This window comes from Microcebus murinus, chromosome 6, assembly GCF_040939455.1.
Source record: "Microcebus murinus isolate Inina chromosome 6, M.murinus_Inina_mat1.0, whole genome shotgun sequence".
NCBI lineage: Eukaryota > Metazoa > Chordata > Mammalia > Primates > Cheirogaleidae > Microcebus > Microcebus murinus.
The window spans coordinates 858,238-875,620 of NC_134109.1; the positions used below are offsets into that span (position 1 = coordinate 858,238).

The 17,383-nt window shown below is 41.0% G+C and overlaps 2 gene segments (V, D, J or C); both read left to right on the top strand.

Annotated features, from left to right (window-relative positions):
- The window catches only part of LOC105861104 (immunoglobulin heavy constant mu-like), a 701,862-nt gene that overhangs the window by 96,121 nt on the left and 588,358 nt on the right, over nucleotides 1–17,383 (top strand).
- Nucleotides 13,829–14,455, top strand: LOC105860805 (immunoglobulin heavy variable 3-23-like). The segment is given in 2 exon segments: nucleotides 13,829–13,946; nucleotides 14,055–14,455. Coding segments are annotated over 2 exon segments (447 nt in total).

A 17,383-nucleotide genomic window follows, 5' to 3' on the forward strand; every position in this document is an offset into this window, starting at 1 on the left:
ATCAAAACAACATCCAACCCAACAGAATGAACAGTAATCTACCTTACCTATCAGTTCTCTCAATAAGTGTGAATAAACTCTCCCCTCAGAGACATAGGCTAGCTGAATGGATAAGAAAATACAGGCCAACAATATGCTGTCTTCAGGAAACACATCTAACCTGAAAGGATGCATATACACTAAAAGTAAAAGGGTGGAGATCAGTATTTGAAGAAAGTGGAAGACAAAAGAAGGCTGGCATGACAGTTCTAATTTCAGATGATTTAGTTTTCAAACCAACAAAAGTAGTGAAAGACAAAGATGGTCATTATATAATGGTGAAAGGCACAGTTCAACAAGAGAGATAACAATTTTAAATATATATGCACCCAACTTAGGTGCATCCAGTTTCAAAAAGCAAACATTACTTGATCTAAGCAAATTGATTAATAGCAATTCCATAATCACCAGAGATTTCAACACCACAGTGATGGCAAGGACAGATCATCCAAACAGAAATTTTTTTTTGAAGTTTATTATTTATTTATTTATTTTTTAATTTTGGCATATTATGGCGGTACAGATTTTAAGGTTTCAATAAATGCCCATTTCCCCCCTACCCCCACAAGTCTGAGACTCCAGCATGACCATCCCCCAGATGGTGCACATCTCACTCATTATATACGTATATACCCGACCCCTTCCCCCCTCCCAGCTGCCCAATAACCTATTACTGTAGTACCTATGTGACCACTTAGGTGATGTTCAGTTAATACCATTTTGCTGGTGAGTATACGTGGTGCTTGTTTTTCCATTCTTGGGAAACTTCATTAATACTATGGGTTCCAGCTCTATCCAGGAAAATATAAGATGTGCTAAATCACCATTCTTTCTTAGACCTGAATAGTACTCCATGGTATACATACACCACATTTTATTAATCCATTTTTGGATTGATGGGCACTAGGGCTGTTTCCACAGCCTTGCAGTTATGAATTGTGCTGATGTAAACATTAGAGTGCAGGTGTCTTTTTTGTAGAGTGTCATTGGATTTTTTGGGTAGATGCCCAGCAATGGGATTGCTGGATCAAATGGTAGATTCACCTGTATTGCTTTAAGGTATCTCCATATTGCTTTCCACAGAGGTTGAACTAGTTTGCAGTCCAGACCAGCAGTGTAGGAGTGTTCCTCTCTCTCCGCATCCACGCTAGCGTTTATTCTTTGGCGACATTTTGATAAAGGCCATTCTCACTGGAGGTAAGTGATATCTCATTGTGGTTTTGATTTGCATTTCCCTGATGATGAGAAATGTTGAGCATTTTTTCATATGTCTATTGGCCATTCTTCTGTCTTCTTTAGAAAAGTTTCTGTTCAAGCCCTTTGCCCACTTTTTAATACGGTTATTTGATTTTTTCTTCCTGGTTTTCGTGAGTTCTAAGTATATTCTAGTTATCAGTCCCTTATCAGATGCATAGGATGCAAAAATTTTCCCCCATTCTATAGGTTGTCTGTTTACTTTCATGACTATTTCTTTGGGTGTGCAGAAGCTTTGTAGTTTGATCATGTCCCATTTATTTATTTTTGTTTCTGCTGTGATTGACTTTGGGGACTTCTTCATAAACTCTTTCCGTAGGCCGATGTCTAGGAGAGTGTTTCCAACATTTTCCTCTAGAATTCTAATAGCTTCATACGTTAGGTGTAAGTCTGTTATCCACCATGAGTTGATTTTTGTGAGAGGTGAAAGGTGTGGGTCCTGCTTTAGCCTTCTACAGGTGGCTATACAGTTTTCCCAGCACTATTTATTGAAAAAGGATTCTTTTCCCCAGCATATGTTTTTGTCTGCTTTGCCAAACATTAGATGGCTATATGAGGATGGTTTTATATCAGGATTCTCATATCTGTTCCACTGGTCAATATTCCTATTTTTGTGCCAATACCATATAGATTTAATTACTACAACTTTGTAGTATAGTTTGATATGTGGCATATTAATGCCTCCCATTTTGTTTTTGTTGCCTAGAATTGTTTTTGATATTTGGGGTCTTCTTTGGTTCCATTCGAAGTGTAAAATTATTTTTTCTATATCTGTGAAGAATGATGATGGGATTTTAATAGGTATTGCATTGAATCTGTAGATCAGTTTGGGTAGTATAGACATTTTGATGATGTTGAGTCTGCCGATCCACGAGCATGGTATGAATTTCCATCTGTTTACATCCTCTGCTATTTCCTTCCTCAGTGTTTCATAGTTCTCCCTGTAGAGATCTTTTACCTCCTTGGTTAAGTATGTTCCTAGGTACGTTAATTTCTTTGTTGCTATTGTGAAGGGTATTGAGTCGTTGATTTGGTTCTCATTTTGATTGTTGTTAGCGTATATGAATGCCTCTGATTTATGTGTATTGATTTTGTATCCTAAGACTTTACTAAATTCATTGATCAGTTTCAGGAGTTCCTTGGTTGAATCTTTGGGGTTTTCTCGATATAATATCATATCATCAGCAAAAAGTGAAAGTTTGATCTCTTCTGCCCCTATTTAGATACCTTTAATTCCATTTTCCTGTCTATTGCTGTAGCCAAGACTTCCAGCACTATGTTGAGCAGAAGTGGAGATAGTGTGCAGCCTTGTCTTGTTCCAGTTCTGAGTGGGAATGCTTTCAATTATTCCACATTCAGTATGATGTTGGCTATGGGTCTGTCATATATGGCTTGTATCATTTTAAGGTATGTCCCTTCTATGCCTATTTTCTTAAGTGTTTGTATCATGAAAGGGTGTTGAATTTCATCAAAAGCTTTTTCTGCATCTATTGAAAGAATCATGTGGTCTTTGTTTTTGCTTCTGTTTATGTGGTGAATTGCACTGATAGATTTATGTATGTTGAACCATCCCTGGATCCCTGGGATGAAGCCCATTTGGTCGTGATGGATTGTTTTATTGATAAACGTCTGGATTCAATTAGATAAGATTTTGTTGAAAATTTTTGCATCTATATTCATTAGGGATATTGGTCTGTAGTTTTCTTTTTTTGTTGCATCCTTTCCTGGTTTTGGTATCAGAGTAATATTCGCTTCATAAAAGGTGTCAGGGAGGTTTCCATTCTTCTCGATGTTGTGGAATAGTTTCTGCAAGATAGGTACTAGTTCTTCTTTGTAAGTGTGGTAAAATTTGAAACCATCTGGACCGGGACTTTTCTTTTTAGGGAGATTTTAAATTGCTGTTTCTATTTCATCTCTTGAGATTGGTCTGTTCAGGGAATCTATTTCTTCCTGATTGAGCCTAGGGAGGCTGTGTGTTTCTAGAAATTTGTCCATTTCCTCCACATTTTCCAGTTTGTGTGCATAAAGATTTTTGTAGTACTCATAAATTATATCTTGTATCTCCTTGGGATCAGTTGTGATATCTCCTTTTTAGTTCCTGATGGAGCTTATTAGAGATTTCTCTTTTCTGCTTTTCGTTAGCTTAGCCAATGGTGTGTCAATTTTGTTTATTTTTTTAAAGAACCAACTTTTTGTTTTATTAATCTCCTGAATAGCTTCCCTGTTTAAAATTTCGTTTAGTTCTGATTTGATCTTGTTTATTTCACTTCTTCTGCTGGGTTTGGGGTTGATCTGTTCTTCTTTTTCCAGCTCTTTGTGTCATTTCGTTAGATTGTCTATTTGTGATATTTTTGTCTTTTGGTTATAGGCATTTATGGAGATAAACTTTCCTCTCAGAACTGCTTTAGCTTTGTCCCAGAGAATTTGATAACTTGTCTCTCTATTGTCGTTTTCTTCATAGAATTTTTTTATTTCCTTCTTGATTTCTTCATTTATGAAGTAATCATTTAGTAGGAGGTTGTTTAATTTCCACGTTTTTGTGTAGAAATGTGAGTTTCTGTTAGGGTTGATTTCTAGTTTTATTCTACTGTGATCTGAGAAGGTACATGGTATGATTTCTACTTTTTTAAATTTCTTGAGATTTACTTTGTGTCCTACGATATGGTCAATCTTAGAGAATGTCCCATGAGCTGATGAAAAGAACGTATATTCAGTGGATTTTGAGTAGAATGTCCTGTAGTTGTCAATAAGACCCAGTTGTTCCAGGGTTTTCTTTAAGCCATTAATTATTTATTAATTTTCTGTTTGGAGGATCTGTCTTGTGCCGTCAGGTGGGTGTTGAAATCTCCAGTGATTATGGAGTTGCTATAAATCCATTTGCTTAGATCCAGTAAGGTTTGCTTCATGAAACTGGGTGCAATTAGGTTGGGTGCATATATACTTAAAATTGTTATCTCTTCTTGTTGAAGTGTGCCCTTCACCATTATATAATGACTCTATTTGTCTTTCACTACTTTTTTTGGTTTAAAAACTAAATCGTCTGAAATTATAACTGCCACACCAGTCTTCCTTTGGCTTCCATTTGCCGGAATACTGATCTCCACATTTTGACTTTTAGTCTGTATGCACCTTGCATGTTAGATGTGTTTCCTGAAGACAACATATACTTGGTCTGTATTTTCTTATCCATTCAGCCAGCCTATGTCTCTTGAGTGGAGAGTTTAAGCCATTCACAGTTATTGAGAGAACTGATAGGTAAGGTAGATTACTGTTCATGCTGTTGGGTTGGATGTTGTTGCTTTCATTTCTCTCTAGAGCCATTGTATTATCTGGCCTTTAATCTTTGGGATTTTTTTTTTATTTGTGAGTTTTTATTATGGTGTTCCATGCATAACACTGTTTTGAGTACTTCTTGTAGGGCTGGTCTTGTCTTGGTGAATACTCTGAGTCTTTGCTTGTCTGAGAATGTCTTTATTTCTCCTTCATATATGAAGCTTAGTTTAGCAGGGAATAAGATTCTAGGCTGGGCATTGTTTTGTTTCAGAAGAGTGAGAATGGGGCCCCAGTCTCTCCCTGCTTGTAAAGTCTCATTAAAGAAGTCTGGTGTTATTCGAATTGGCTTTCCCTTGTATGTCACTTGCTTCTTTCATCTTGCAGCTCTTAGAGGGGCCTCTTTAGTTGATACTTTGTCAGTCTGATGACTGCATGTCGTGACGTCTTCCTGTTTGCATTGGATCTCCCAGGGGTCCTCTGAGCTTCTTGAACTTCTATATCGAGGTTCTGAGCAAGGCCTGGGAAATTTTTCTCTATTATACATTCAAATAGTTTGTCCCACCCTTGAGTGCTGTCTTCTTCCCCTTCTGGTAACCCTATGACCCTCACATTAGGTTTCTTCACATAATCCCACATATTTTGTAGGCTTTGCTTTTTTCTCTTGTTTCTCTGCTCTATCTCTGTGACAGTTTTATTTAGTTGGAGGGTGTTATCTTCAATCTCTGAGATTCTTTCTTCTGTTTGATCTACCCTGTTGTTGAGACTTTCCACTGTATTTTGTAGTTCCCTGAATTGATTCTTCATTTCTAGGAGTTCAGTTAAACTTTTCTTCATTGTGTCTATTTCTTTAGTGAACTTTTGTTCTAGGTCCTGGAGGCTTTTTGTGGTTTCTTTGTGTTGTTTATTGAGTTGTTCTTGCAGATTGGTGAGTGTTCTTATGATCCTCATACGAAATTCCTCTTCTGTTATTTTGGTTGCCTGATTTTCATTAGTGCCTGTTTCTAGGGGGCTGGGGCTACCCTTTGGGGGTGTGTTTTCGGTTTGGTTCTTCATATTTCCTGAGTTCTTTCGCTGATTTCTTCCCATGTCAATCAGTTGTTGTTTCTTTCCTTTAAGTTTTTGATTGAATATTCACACACCTTGTTTAGTTTCTGAGCTGTTAGGTGGTGTCTGTGGTTGAGATTCGAACACTCTCTGTATAATGAATCATTAGGTGCCATGAAAAGGCTGTGCAGGATGCCGTCCCTGTCAGTAGGTGGCGTTTACTTGGAGGAACAGGCTTTGCTGTTGTTTTTGTGTCCTGTTATCAGCTCTTGTTCTGGGTGGATCTGGGTTGGGTAAGCCTGCCCTCAGGCACCACCAATGCCATTAGCAGGGGTCAAAGTTCTGTTCTCTGCTTCCAGGAAAAGCTGTCAGAGAGGGGCTGGAATGGCCCCACTCAGCCATACAGTCTGTGTGTGGGGGTGGGGCTTCTGAGACCCCTAGTCTGGAGCAGGCCTCGCTTCTTTCCACCCTCCCCAACTCTGCAGCTACTCCTGGTCCTCTGCCAGCAGGACAGACCTCATGCCACCAGGCCTCCCCGGACTGTGATGCCGGCGGGGAGGTTCCCTGTGCAGGAACGCCACCTGGGCTGGGTGTACGGCCTCCTTTTGGGAAGAGGGTTGCCCTCTAGGATGCTAATCTGCCATTGAAGGCACACACACCTCAGTAGGCTGTTCATGTATATCCCTTCTGTGCCCTGGGCAATGCTAGACCTCGATGCAAGGGATCTGGTCTGCAGGTCTGACCTCTGGGTCCCAGAGTTCAAACTGTATCCCCACCAGGGAGAGGATTTCTGGTCCCAATTCACCCACATGGAGCCCAAGCTAGGTCTATGTCTCTCAGCATCTGAGTCTGCACCGTTCTCCTGGGAACACCGTGCCAGCAGCACCTGGGGGGGCTGGTAGGTAGGGAGTTCACAGTTTGAGTTTCCCTTAGTGAGCTGTAGGGTCCCAAAAGGAAAGGTCCCATTCCCTGGAAGTGCCTCTGGCTGGTGGCTGTATTGTCTCTCTGGGCAGCCACAGGTAGGGTCGGCAGAGGGGAGAAGGATGCAATATGGCTCCTGCCACGCGGCTGGGGTCTGTGCACACGGAGGTGCCCGGAGGGAGTTGGGAGCTTGGTGCCGCATCTGCTATAGGCTCACCGCTAGCTGGTGGTGGCCATCTCTGGGCTGGTGTCCGCAGGTCTCTCCACCCACTGGGGAGCCCACCAGCAGTCCCAAATGCAGGGGAAGGGAAACAGCATATCCACCTACCCTTCCCGCTGGTCTCCAGGCTGCTCTGGCAGTCTCAGCTTCCAGTTCTCCTCTGCAGCCTCCTCCCGTGGAGTCTCCTGGGGTCTCAGGTACCCCACCTTCTCCCTTCATCCGCTGTATGCTCGTCTTCTTGCTTCTTTTTTCTAATTTCTGCTAGAATCTGTCTTTTCTGCAGAGACACTCTGTCTGGCGGTGTTTCTCATCCGCCATCTTGATCATTTTTTTCCAAACAGAAAATTAATAAAAAATAATGGACTTAAAAAAACTCTAGAACAATTGGTTCTGACTCACATTTACAGGACGTTCTACCCAAATCCACTGAATATATATTCTTTACAGCAGCTCATGGGGCATTCTCTAAGATTGACCTTATCTTAGGACAAAAAGTAAGCCTTAAGAAATTTAAAAAAGTAGAAATCATACCATGTATCTTCTCAGATCACAGTGGAATAAAACTAGAAATCAACCTTAACAGAAACTCACATTTCTACCCTGAAACGTGAAAATTAAACAACCTCCTACTAAATGATTACTTCATAAATGAAGAAATGAAGACGGAAATAAAAAAATTCAATGAACAAAGTGACAATGGAGGGACAAGTTATCAAATCCTCTGGGAAACAGCTAAAGCAGTTCTGAGAGGAAAGTTTATTTCCATATGCCTATAACCAAAAGTCAAAAAGACTACAAATAGACAATCTAATGAAATGACTCAAAGCGCTGGAAAAAAAAAGAACAGACCACCCCCAAACCCAGCAGATGAAGTGAAATCAACAAGAACAAATCAGAACTAAATGAAATTGTAGCCAGGGAAGCTATTCAGGAGATTGATAAAACAAAAAGTTGGTTCTTTGAAAAAATAAACAAAATTGACACGCCATTGGCTAGGCTAACCAAAAGGAGAAAAGAGAAATCTCTAATAAGCTCCATCAGGAAAAAACAAAACAAAACAAAACAGGAGATATCACTACTGATCCCAAGGAGGTACAAGATAAATTTACGAATACTACAGAAATCTTTATGCACACATACTGGAAAATGTGGAGGAAATGGACACATTTCTACAAACACACAGCCTCCCTGGCTCAACCACGAAGAAATAGATTTTCTGAACAGACCAATCTCAAGAGCTGAAATAGAAACAGCAATTAAAAATCTCCCTAAAAAGAAAACTTCTGGTCCAGATGGTTTTATATCCGAATTTTACCACACTTACAAAGAAGAACTGGTGCCTATCTTGCAGAAATTATTCCACAATATCGAGAAGAATGAAAACCTCTCCGACAACTTTTCTGAAGCGAATATTACTATGATACCAAAACTAGGAATGGATGCAACCAAAAAAGAAAACTATAGACCAATATCACTAATGAATATAGATGCAAAAATTTTCAACAAAATCTTAGCTAACTGAATCCAGATAGTTAACAAATAACTATTCCATCACCATCAAGTGGGCTTAATCCCAGTGATGGAGGGTAGGATCAACATGTGTAAATCTATAAATGCAATTCATCACATAAACAGGAGCAAAAACAAAGACTGCATGATTCTTTCAATAGATGTGGAAAAAGCTTTTGACAAAATTCAACACCCTTTCATGATACAAACACTTAAGAAAATAGGCATAGAAGAGACATACCTTTGGAGAAGTTTCTGTTCATTTTCATTGCCCATTTCTTGATGGGGCTGTTTGATTTTTTTCTTGTTAATTCGTTTAAGTTCTAGATAGATTCTTGTTATCAGACTTTTATCAGAAGTATAGAGAGCAAATATTTTCTCCCACTCTGTGGGACATCTACTTGCTCTAATGATGGTTTCCTTAGATGTGCAGAAACTTTTTAATTTGATGAGATCCCATTTGTTTATTTTTGATGCAGTGGAGATTGCCTTGGGGGTCTTCCTCAAAAATTCTTTTCCTAAACCAATGTCTGATAGGGTTTTTCCAACATCTTCTTCTAGGATTCTTAAGGTTTCATGCCTTAGGTTTAAGTCTGTTATCCATCTTGAGTGAATTTTTGTGAGAGGTGAGAGGTAGAGATCCTGCTTCAATCTTCTGCATGTTATCTATCCAGTTTCCCCAGCACTATTTATTGAAGAGAGATTCTTTTCCCCATTGTATATTTTTGTCTGCTTTATCAAAGATTAGGTTGCTGTATACTGATGGTTTCATCTCTGGTATCCCAGATCTATTCCAGATGTTGATGCATCTGTTCTTGTACCAGTTCCAGGCTGATTTAACTATTATTGCTTTATAGTACAGCTTGAAGTACAGAAAACTGATTCCTCCCAGCGTGTTCTTTTTACTTAATATTTCTTTGACTATATAAGGTTTCTTCTGGTTTCATACAAAGTACAGAATTATTTTTTCTATATCTGTAAAGAACACTGGTGATATTTTGATAGGGATTGCATTAATTCTATAGATCACTTTAGATAATATTGACATTTTAATGATATTTATTCTACCAATCCATGAACAAGGTAGATTTTTCCATCTGTTGAAATCTTCTGCAATTTCTTTTTTTAGTGTTTCGTAGTTCTCTTTGTATAAATCTTTCATTAAGTATACTCCTAGATATTTAATTCTCCTTGGGGCTATAGTAAAGGGTATTGCATTTTTGATTTGAGTTTCTGCTTCATGGTTCTTGGCATATATGAATGCTTCTGATTTGTATATATTGATATCATAACCTAAAACATTACCAAATTTATTTATGAAATCTAGGAGTCTCTTGGATGAATCCATAGAGTTTTCTACATATAATATCATATCATCGGTGAAGAGTGAGAGTTTGATCTCATCTGTCCCCACTTGGATTCCCTTAATACCCCTCTCTTGTTTGATTGCTATAGCTAGGACTTCGAGCACTATGTTGAATAGAAGATGAGACACTGGGCATCCTTGTCTAGCTCTGGATTGAAGAGGGAATTATTTCAATTTTTCTCCATTTAGAATGATATTAGTAGTGTATTTGTCATAAATGGATTTGATAAGTATAAGGTATGACCGTCTATGCCTATTTTGTTAAGAGTTTTTATCATAAAGGTGTGTTGGACTTTGTCAAATGCTTTTTCTTCATCTATTGCCAGAATCATATGGTCTTTGTTCTTGATTTTATTTATGAAGTAAATTGCAAAGGTAGTCTTTGGTCTAATGTCTTCACCTTATGTCTCTTGAGATAAATAGTTTTAGGCCACTTGCTTAGAGATTCCAAGGTTAGATAACTCTTGTGAGTGTGAATTTGCTCTCAATCCCTAGATTGAAGAGGGAGGCACTATGATAGGATCTGAAATTACTCTGTCCAGAAACGGACAGGTAGGACAGCCAGATCTACCAATCTCCACCTTCTGCCTCTTTAATTACATGGAAATAAGTGGCAGGAATGAGAACAGCCTCTATCTCAGCTCCACCACAAGGCAGGGACAGAATCTTTGGTCCCAAGCACCCGGCTCCAAGTCACAGGAGGGTGTGGATGGTGAAGTATCTCCACCTTATATCTACAGAAGGCATCCTCCTTCATGGTTAAGCCTTGCCCAGCCAAGCTCTGCTCTCTGGACACAGAGCTCAGGAGACTTGTGCAGGGAGAGACAGTCCAAAGACCAACAGGCAGGACAGCCGGACCCACCAATCTCCATCTTCTGCCTCTTTAATTACACAAATGGAGATAAGAATCAGGAATGGGAACAGTCTCTATCTCAGCTCCGCCCCAAGGCGGGAACAGAACCTTTGCTGGGAAGCTCCATGCCCCAAGTTGCAGGAGGTTGCGGGTGGTAAAGTCTCTCCACCTTATATCTACAAAAGGCAGCCTCCTTCATACCTCTGCCTTGCCCAGATGGGTTCTGCTCTCTAAACACAGAGTGTGGGTTACTTGTACAGTGAGAGACCATCCAATATTAGATTGGTGGGGCAGAGGCGTGTACCAGCACTTTCTCCACACCTTCCCTCCAAACATGGAGTCCAAATCAACCCACCAGAATAGGGAGACAGGAGTGTTATTGCAGGAGCAGAGGGAGGGGAGTCCCAATGGATCAAGGAGTCTAGCTTTGCACACTCTGTCCACACAGTGCCATCCAAAACCTCAACTATATCCAATATCAGAGACTCATTTTGTGTATACTCTCCTTAACCTGGACCTGGAAGTGTTCTGTAGGGAGATGCCAGAGTGGGCTCTGGTTCCTGACACATGGAGAGTGGCTGCTGGGTTCGGACCCACCCCCACCTGATACTGCCTCAGCTGTGTGCTCTGGAGTATTCACACTGTTCCCTGCTCTAGTCTCCTCTCCACACAGCTTTGCCCAGCACTACCACTTCCCACCAACTTCAGGCCCTTCCCAGCCTACGTGGATGTGGACCTTGGTGTAAGTAGGAGTGTCTCTCAGCATCAGGTAGGGCTGATGCCACTGCCAGATGGCAGCGGCTTAATCGCCCCTCACTTTCTCCCTGTTGTATATCTCTGATTCCCTAGGTTTTGTGGAAGAATAACTGATTCACCTTTGCTTTAGGCTGTAGACTGTCTTATCCCTTAATTTCCTGATGAATGTCTGCAAGCTTGTGAAGCTGGTCCTGTGGCAGTGCAGATCACTCACGTGTGGTTGTCCATTTTCTTCACTTTCTGCTCTGGGAGCAGAGAGCAAGGAGGACACCCCTATTCCACCATTTTTCACAATCTCATTATAATTTTTTTGATATCCATTTATTATAGCCTGGAATTTTGTATGTTAGCCAGACAGGCTGTGTTTGCTGGTTGCCATTGACATATTGTTTCATTTTGTGTATTTTTCTCCCATTATATGTCCACACATTATGCTATCCAGCCCTGTACCGTAGAAGTTTGTGTGGCTCTAGTCAGACTTGCATTTGGAATTTATTGTTGAAGTGGCTCCAAGTGTTGAAAGTTTTTTCTGCCATGAGCACAAAAGGGTTTAGATACCTCCACTGATACATAGTATGTGTTTCCTGCCTGGCTTTGTGTTTATACTCCATATTCTAGAGACAATATATTTCTGCTTGCCCAGGGTAGTCTCGATTTTGCATTTACCTGACAGTGGTTGGTGTGGTGAAGGAAGGGTTGACCTGAGGCAGCCTTCTCTGACTTCCTCCTTGAGCCAGGTTCTTAGGCAAGCATCATGCCCTTGGCCTCTACTGTGCCCTTGCCTGTTGTCTTGTCCATCCACAAAAGGTGGCGCTGCCCTCCTAACCTTAACAGTGAATTTATTTTCTCAGTTCTTGTCTCTTACAGCTCGGGAACATTTCCATCAGCCTGTTCAGCTTCCAGGTTTGCTGCCTGTCTGGAAGATCAAGCCTTTGTTCCCATGATGGAGAGGAGTTCTATTTCTGAGCAGAACTTAGTGGTCACATCTCTTCCACTACCATTTCCTGCAAGGTTCCCCAGTGGGCTAGGACACTGATTTTTGCCTCTTGTCCCCTGAATGGCAATTCTGTAGATCTGTAGGAGACAGGGGAGTAGGGTCTGAATGCATTTCAGAAACATGTTCTCCTTCTCTCTGTGACAGAATGATCAGTGACTGCAAAACTTCATGATGTCTCCCTTATACTGGAGAAATAAAATTAATTGGAAATAGAATAGGAATTCTGCAATTATGTGATTAATGAAAAATTTAAAGTGTAATCCTTTTACCAAATGCCACTACAGGTGATCCAGTGCATACATCTAGTACAGTGTTGTCCTAGCCGCATGCCGTCTGGTGGACTGTGCCTAATAAGCTAATGCTCTGGTCCTGGTTATCCCCACAAGTACTGGTCTCTCTATAGATTTCAGATTTGAAGTTCATCATATAACTTCTGCTATGTGAAATATTAAATAAAATGTGTTAAACTACAGCTTCTGCAGTCATGCTTTATAAAAGTTGATGATGTTGCTGTTGTTGCAGTTGATGTAAGAAGAGCTTTTTCTCAGCTATCTACTTCTCCGTGGTGAAGAGAAGCCTTATCCTTAATACAAGGGAACTGGAAACAATCAAAATATTAACCAGTAGCTTAATAAATAAGCATTTGTAAATGACTCATTAGAACACAACCCATATTTAACAAAAATAAATGTGTCACATCACTAGAACATTGTTGCATATATAAGTATTTACAGGGAGTAAAATAATAATAATAAGCCCAAACAATGCTTTCTACATGATTCCACTTTTATAAATTCTAGAAAGTGAAAACTAATCTAAAGTACCATAAACTAATTTAGCAGTTGCCTGTGTAACTGAAGTGAGAGGAAGAAGAAAGAAGGAGGAATTTTAAAAGAACAAGTGAAAATACTGTGGGGAATTTATTTCCTTGATATCTTGAAAATGGTGGTGGTGCTATCAGCATCTTTCACTTGTACACTTTAAATATGTTAAGGCCACTGTACATCAACTATGCCTCACTAAGTTAATATGGACAATTAAATAGATGATTTGTTATGGAAGGAGTGATGGACAAATAGGTAAAAATAACTGAAGCATTAGCTACTTGAAAATGTATCTGCATTGACCTTACATTTCAAATTTTGTATATATTCTTTAAGCAAAAAGGGGAAGACAAAACATTTTCTTTAAGGTTTTATTACAGAATAAAAATTCTAGAAAGCACTGTAGGCATGTGCAGCTCTCATCTGCAGTGGTTTCCAAGGAAGGGATTATAGGCCAGATAATGAGAATAATTCTTTCTGGATATATGTTCCTGGACATGTGACAAAACCTCTGTATGCTTCCCAGGTAATCTTACATGTGTTAAATGCATGGAAACCAGCATTCACACCAGCAACACATGCTTTGTGTGTGTTTGTAAATTAGATAAGCCATCAATAGTTACTTATTAATCATGGTACTGTCGCACAGTTTTTCTCTAGGCCCTGTCGTCCCTCAGGTGTCCCACCCAGAGCTTTCTATATAGCAGGGGACATGCAAATAGGGCCCCACCTCTGCTGATGAAAACCAGCCAAGCGCTCACCCTGCAGCTCTGGGAGAGGAGCCCAGCCCTGGCATTCCCAAGAGTCCCCATTCGGTGATCAGGACTGAACACAGAGACTCGCAATGGAGACTGGGCTGAGCTGGATTTTTCTTCTTGCTCTGTTACAGGGTAAATCATGGAGAACTAGAGATACTGGGTGTCTGAATGGATGCGAGTGAGAAAAACAGTGGGAGTGTTTGGAAGTTTCTGACAAGCATGTGTTGTCTGTGTTTGCAGGTGTCCAGTGTGAGGTGCAACTGGTGGAGTCTGGGGGAGGCCTGGTCCAGCCTGGGGGGTCCCTAAAACTCTCCTGTGCAGTTTCTGGATTCACCTTCAGCAGCTATGCCATGAGTTGGGTCCGCCAGGCTCCAGGAAAAGGGCTGGAGTGGATGGCAGTTCTATGGAGTGGTGGTAGCACAAACTACGCAGACGCCGTGAAGGGCCGATTCACCATCTCCAGAGACAATGCCAAGAACATGCTCTATCTGCAAATGAACAGTCTGAGAGCCGAGGACACGGCCCTGTACTACTGTGCGAGAGACACAGTGAGGGGACATCAGTGTGAACCCAGACACAAACCTCCTCCTGCAGTGACATATGGGGCCACAAGGGGGGAGTGTGGGATCCTGGAAGCCTAAAAACGACCTGAGGGGTAGGAGCAGGTGGCCAGTAGTGGTTGGTTTCCTGTCAGAGTCTCAGGCTTCCTCTCTACAAATTTCATCATGGGACCTCTTTGGTGGCTCTGTGCCAGTCACTGTAGCGTCTGAATTAGAAATGCCTTGTTGTAGTAAATGAACATATTCTCACCTGGACACAAGTAAGAATGTCACTCACATGGGAAGAAATGACCTTGACATCATCAGAGAGATCAGGGTTCTGGGGAAGCCCAGGGGAACCTGCTGAGCATATTCCAACCAGACTCAGAGCAGAGACCTCAGTGGAACTCCCTGAATGCAACAGTCTTTGGGATTCAGATTAGGATCCATAGGGCTCTGGGACAGGATCAGTGTCTCATAAGTCCTAACAGTTTCAAATTTTACTCTCATTTAAGATAGAACATTCCTGATGCACAAATGACTCCATTGTATCTCTTTCTGCAAGTCCATCTAATTTCTCCCTAGGTTCTATTTTCACATCTTCCTCTTCTTCTTACTTCAGAAAATGGAGGATGTGGTCTCTGTGTCTAAATTCTGCAGCTCAGGCCCTTTACCTGTTGTTCAGGTGTGGCCCAGGCTGTGGCTCCTGTGGAACCTTGGAAAGATTGATAGCACTGTCTCACCATCCTTGCTGGGACCCTCCTGCTGTCACCTGCTCATGGACTCACGTTGCAAATGCAAGTGGCCATTGGTAGCTGTCAGAATAAGATTGATTGTTCAAAGAGTGATGTGTCCACTGAGACTCTCACAGAGTCACCTCCAACACCTATCCATCAGGAAGACCTGCAGATGGAAACCTCAGTGTGCTGAGCTCTCTGTGGTGGCATCCAGCTCCTTGTGAGTAGTGTCTTTGTGGCTACACATGAAGGTGCAACACCTTGCAGTAGAGCCCCTCTTGTGGGAACCGCCTCCCGCTGATGGTCCCCTGTCCAAAAGCCTCCTCATACTCCCCCCTCTGCTCCTCTTGACTGCCCTCTCTTATGTCCTCCTCCTTCCTATGGAAAGCAAATTTATTCTGTTTTTACTCTCATACTCATCGTTATCAAGAATGGACCTGTGTCATGTATTGAACAAGGATTTGTCTCTAAACCACGTGGGATTCACAAAGGATTTCTTCCATATTTCAGTCTTCATCATGAGAGATATTAATGTAAAATTGAGTACAACATCTATCTTATGAAGAAATTTTCATTCTTGCATCATTTCCATGTCTACTTTTAGACACAGAAGTGTCCTCATTGTAAGTAGGAAACTGTTAACTGGGTGAGAAGTTTGCCACTATGTACAGTCTCTGCCTTGACATGACTACAGAGTATGACAGGAAAGAGGTAAAAGCAACCTGCATATCAGGGAGTGTGGATGAAGGGACAGAACCTGCAGGAAAGATGTGAGTACTGTCCTTTAGAGTAACATTGTTGATTTTAGTTGTTTGTAGCATTATTAATTCAAAATTCCTACAGCATTAAAACACACTTGATTTATGTAAAGCCCAAGAAAACTGCAAAGCTCAGGTATTGGTGAGCACATATCATGGTACAGAATGTCATGATGCTGTGGGTGCCCCTGAGGTGGCCAGAGGAGAAGGGTTACTCAGAGTGTGGGTGAGGAACATGGACATTATGGCAAAGAAGGCAGGCATTCTCCTGGGGAGAACATGACATGTGGACCCTGTTGGCTGAATCTACAAGGGCTTGGGCTGGTAAACCAGGATCTGTCCAAGAGGAGTGGCCTGTGATGAAAGGACCTGATGTCGAGCAATTCTGAAATAAAGTGAGGAGCACAGAAATCAGCCTGGGGTGCTCCCATAGGCCTTGAAAGTGGTTACTTTGTATGTACCACATCATGACATTTGGAGTAGAGGTACAGACAGCCACACTGTGGAGTAGCCACCACCCTGGACCTGTTAGATGAGATCTTTGTGTGTGTGAAACAGCACAGCTGCCATATGGCACAAATGGATGGTGTGGATGGGTGTGGTTGCACGTGTTTATCATGGTAAAGTGTGACCAGTGCAGGGGCAACTCAAGTCAGCACAGAATTCTGTCTTCACAATATCTCAACTGTGCATATTCATATATAGAGTTAGCAACATGCTTATTTTCTTAGTTTATTTGCTCAAGAAAATAGTATATATTCCAAGTAATTCATGATTATTTTGTATTTGCTGATAATTATAGGTTCCTTTTTAAAATAAATTTGCTAAACTGTGGCTGGGAGCCTGTTTAAATGTGCCCTTGTCCGAGCATAGCAACCAAATCTGTAAGAGATAAATGTTTACCAGTTGCTGGTTGAAAAGAGTCAGCGATTTCAGTAAGATGCATGTGGTGACAGTGTCTGGAGTCACAACATGATGTTTGCAGTAACCTACCATGCGATGTCCTTCAGTCTTTCCCAGTCAAACACATCAAGTGGGGATGGCCAGAGCAGAGGCCGTTGGGATAATCACCTCTGTTCTAAACTGCTCCTGAATCATGGGTTTCATCATTGCAGAGTCTATTTTAGCTTACATCAGCCTGTATTTGCTACTGTAAGGATATGATACATGGGGTGTTGTTTTGTCACACCTAAGACTAAGTCATAATGAAATAATTTAATTTTAACTTACTACTCTTTGAGTCAGAGCATACAAGCCCACAGTAGAGTATTTGGGAATGATGCATGCTATGACTGTGGTGATTTAGGCAAGGGGATACTTACAGTGTTTAAGGTGAGGTGTACCTCTTTGTCCCTATGATAAGAGGTAAAAACCATAACAGTATATGGGTACTTTTAAAAAAATTGTATGGATTCCTAGATATAATTATAATCTGTGCTTCAGTATTAAGGATATGCAATATTGTCAATGGGTGAATTTCTGCAGTAAGATACTTACAGCATTTGAAGAGGACCAAAACTCAGGCAAAACCCTTT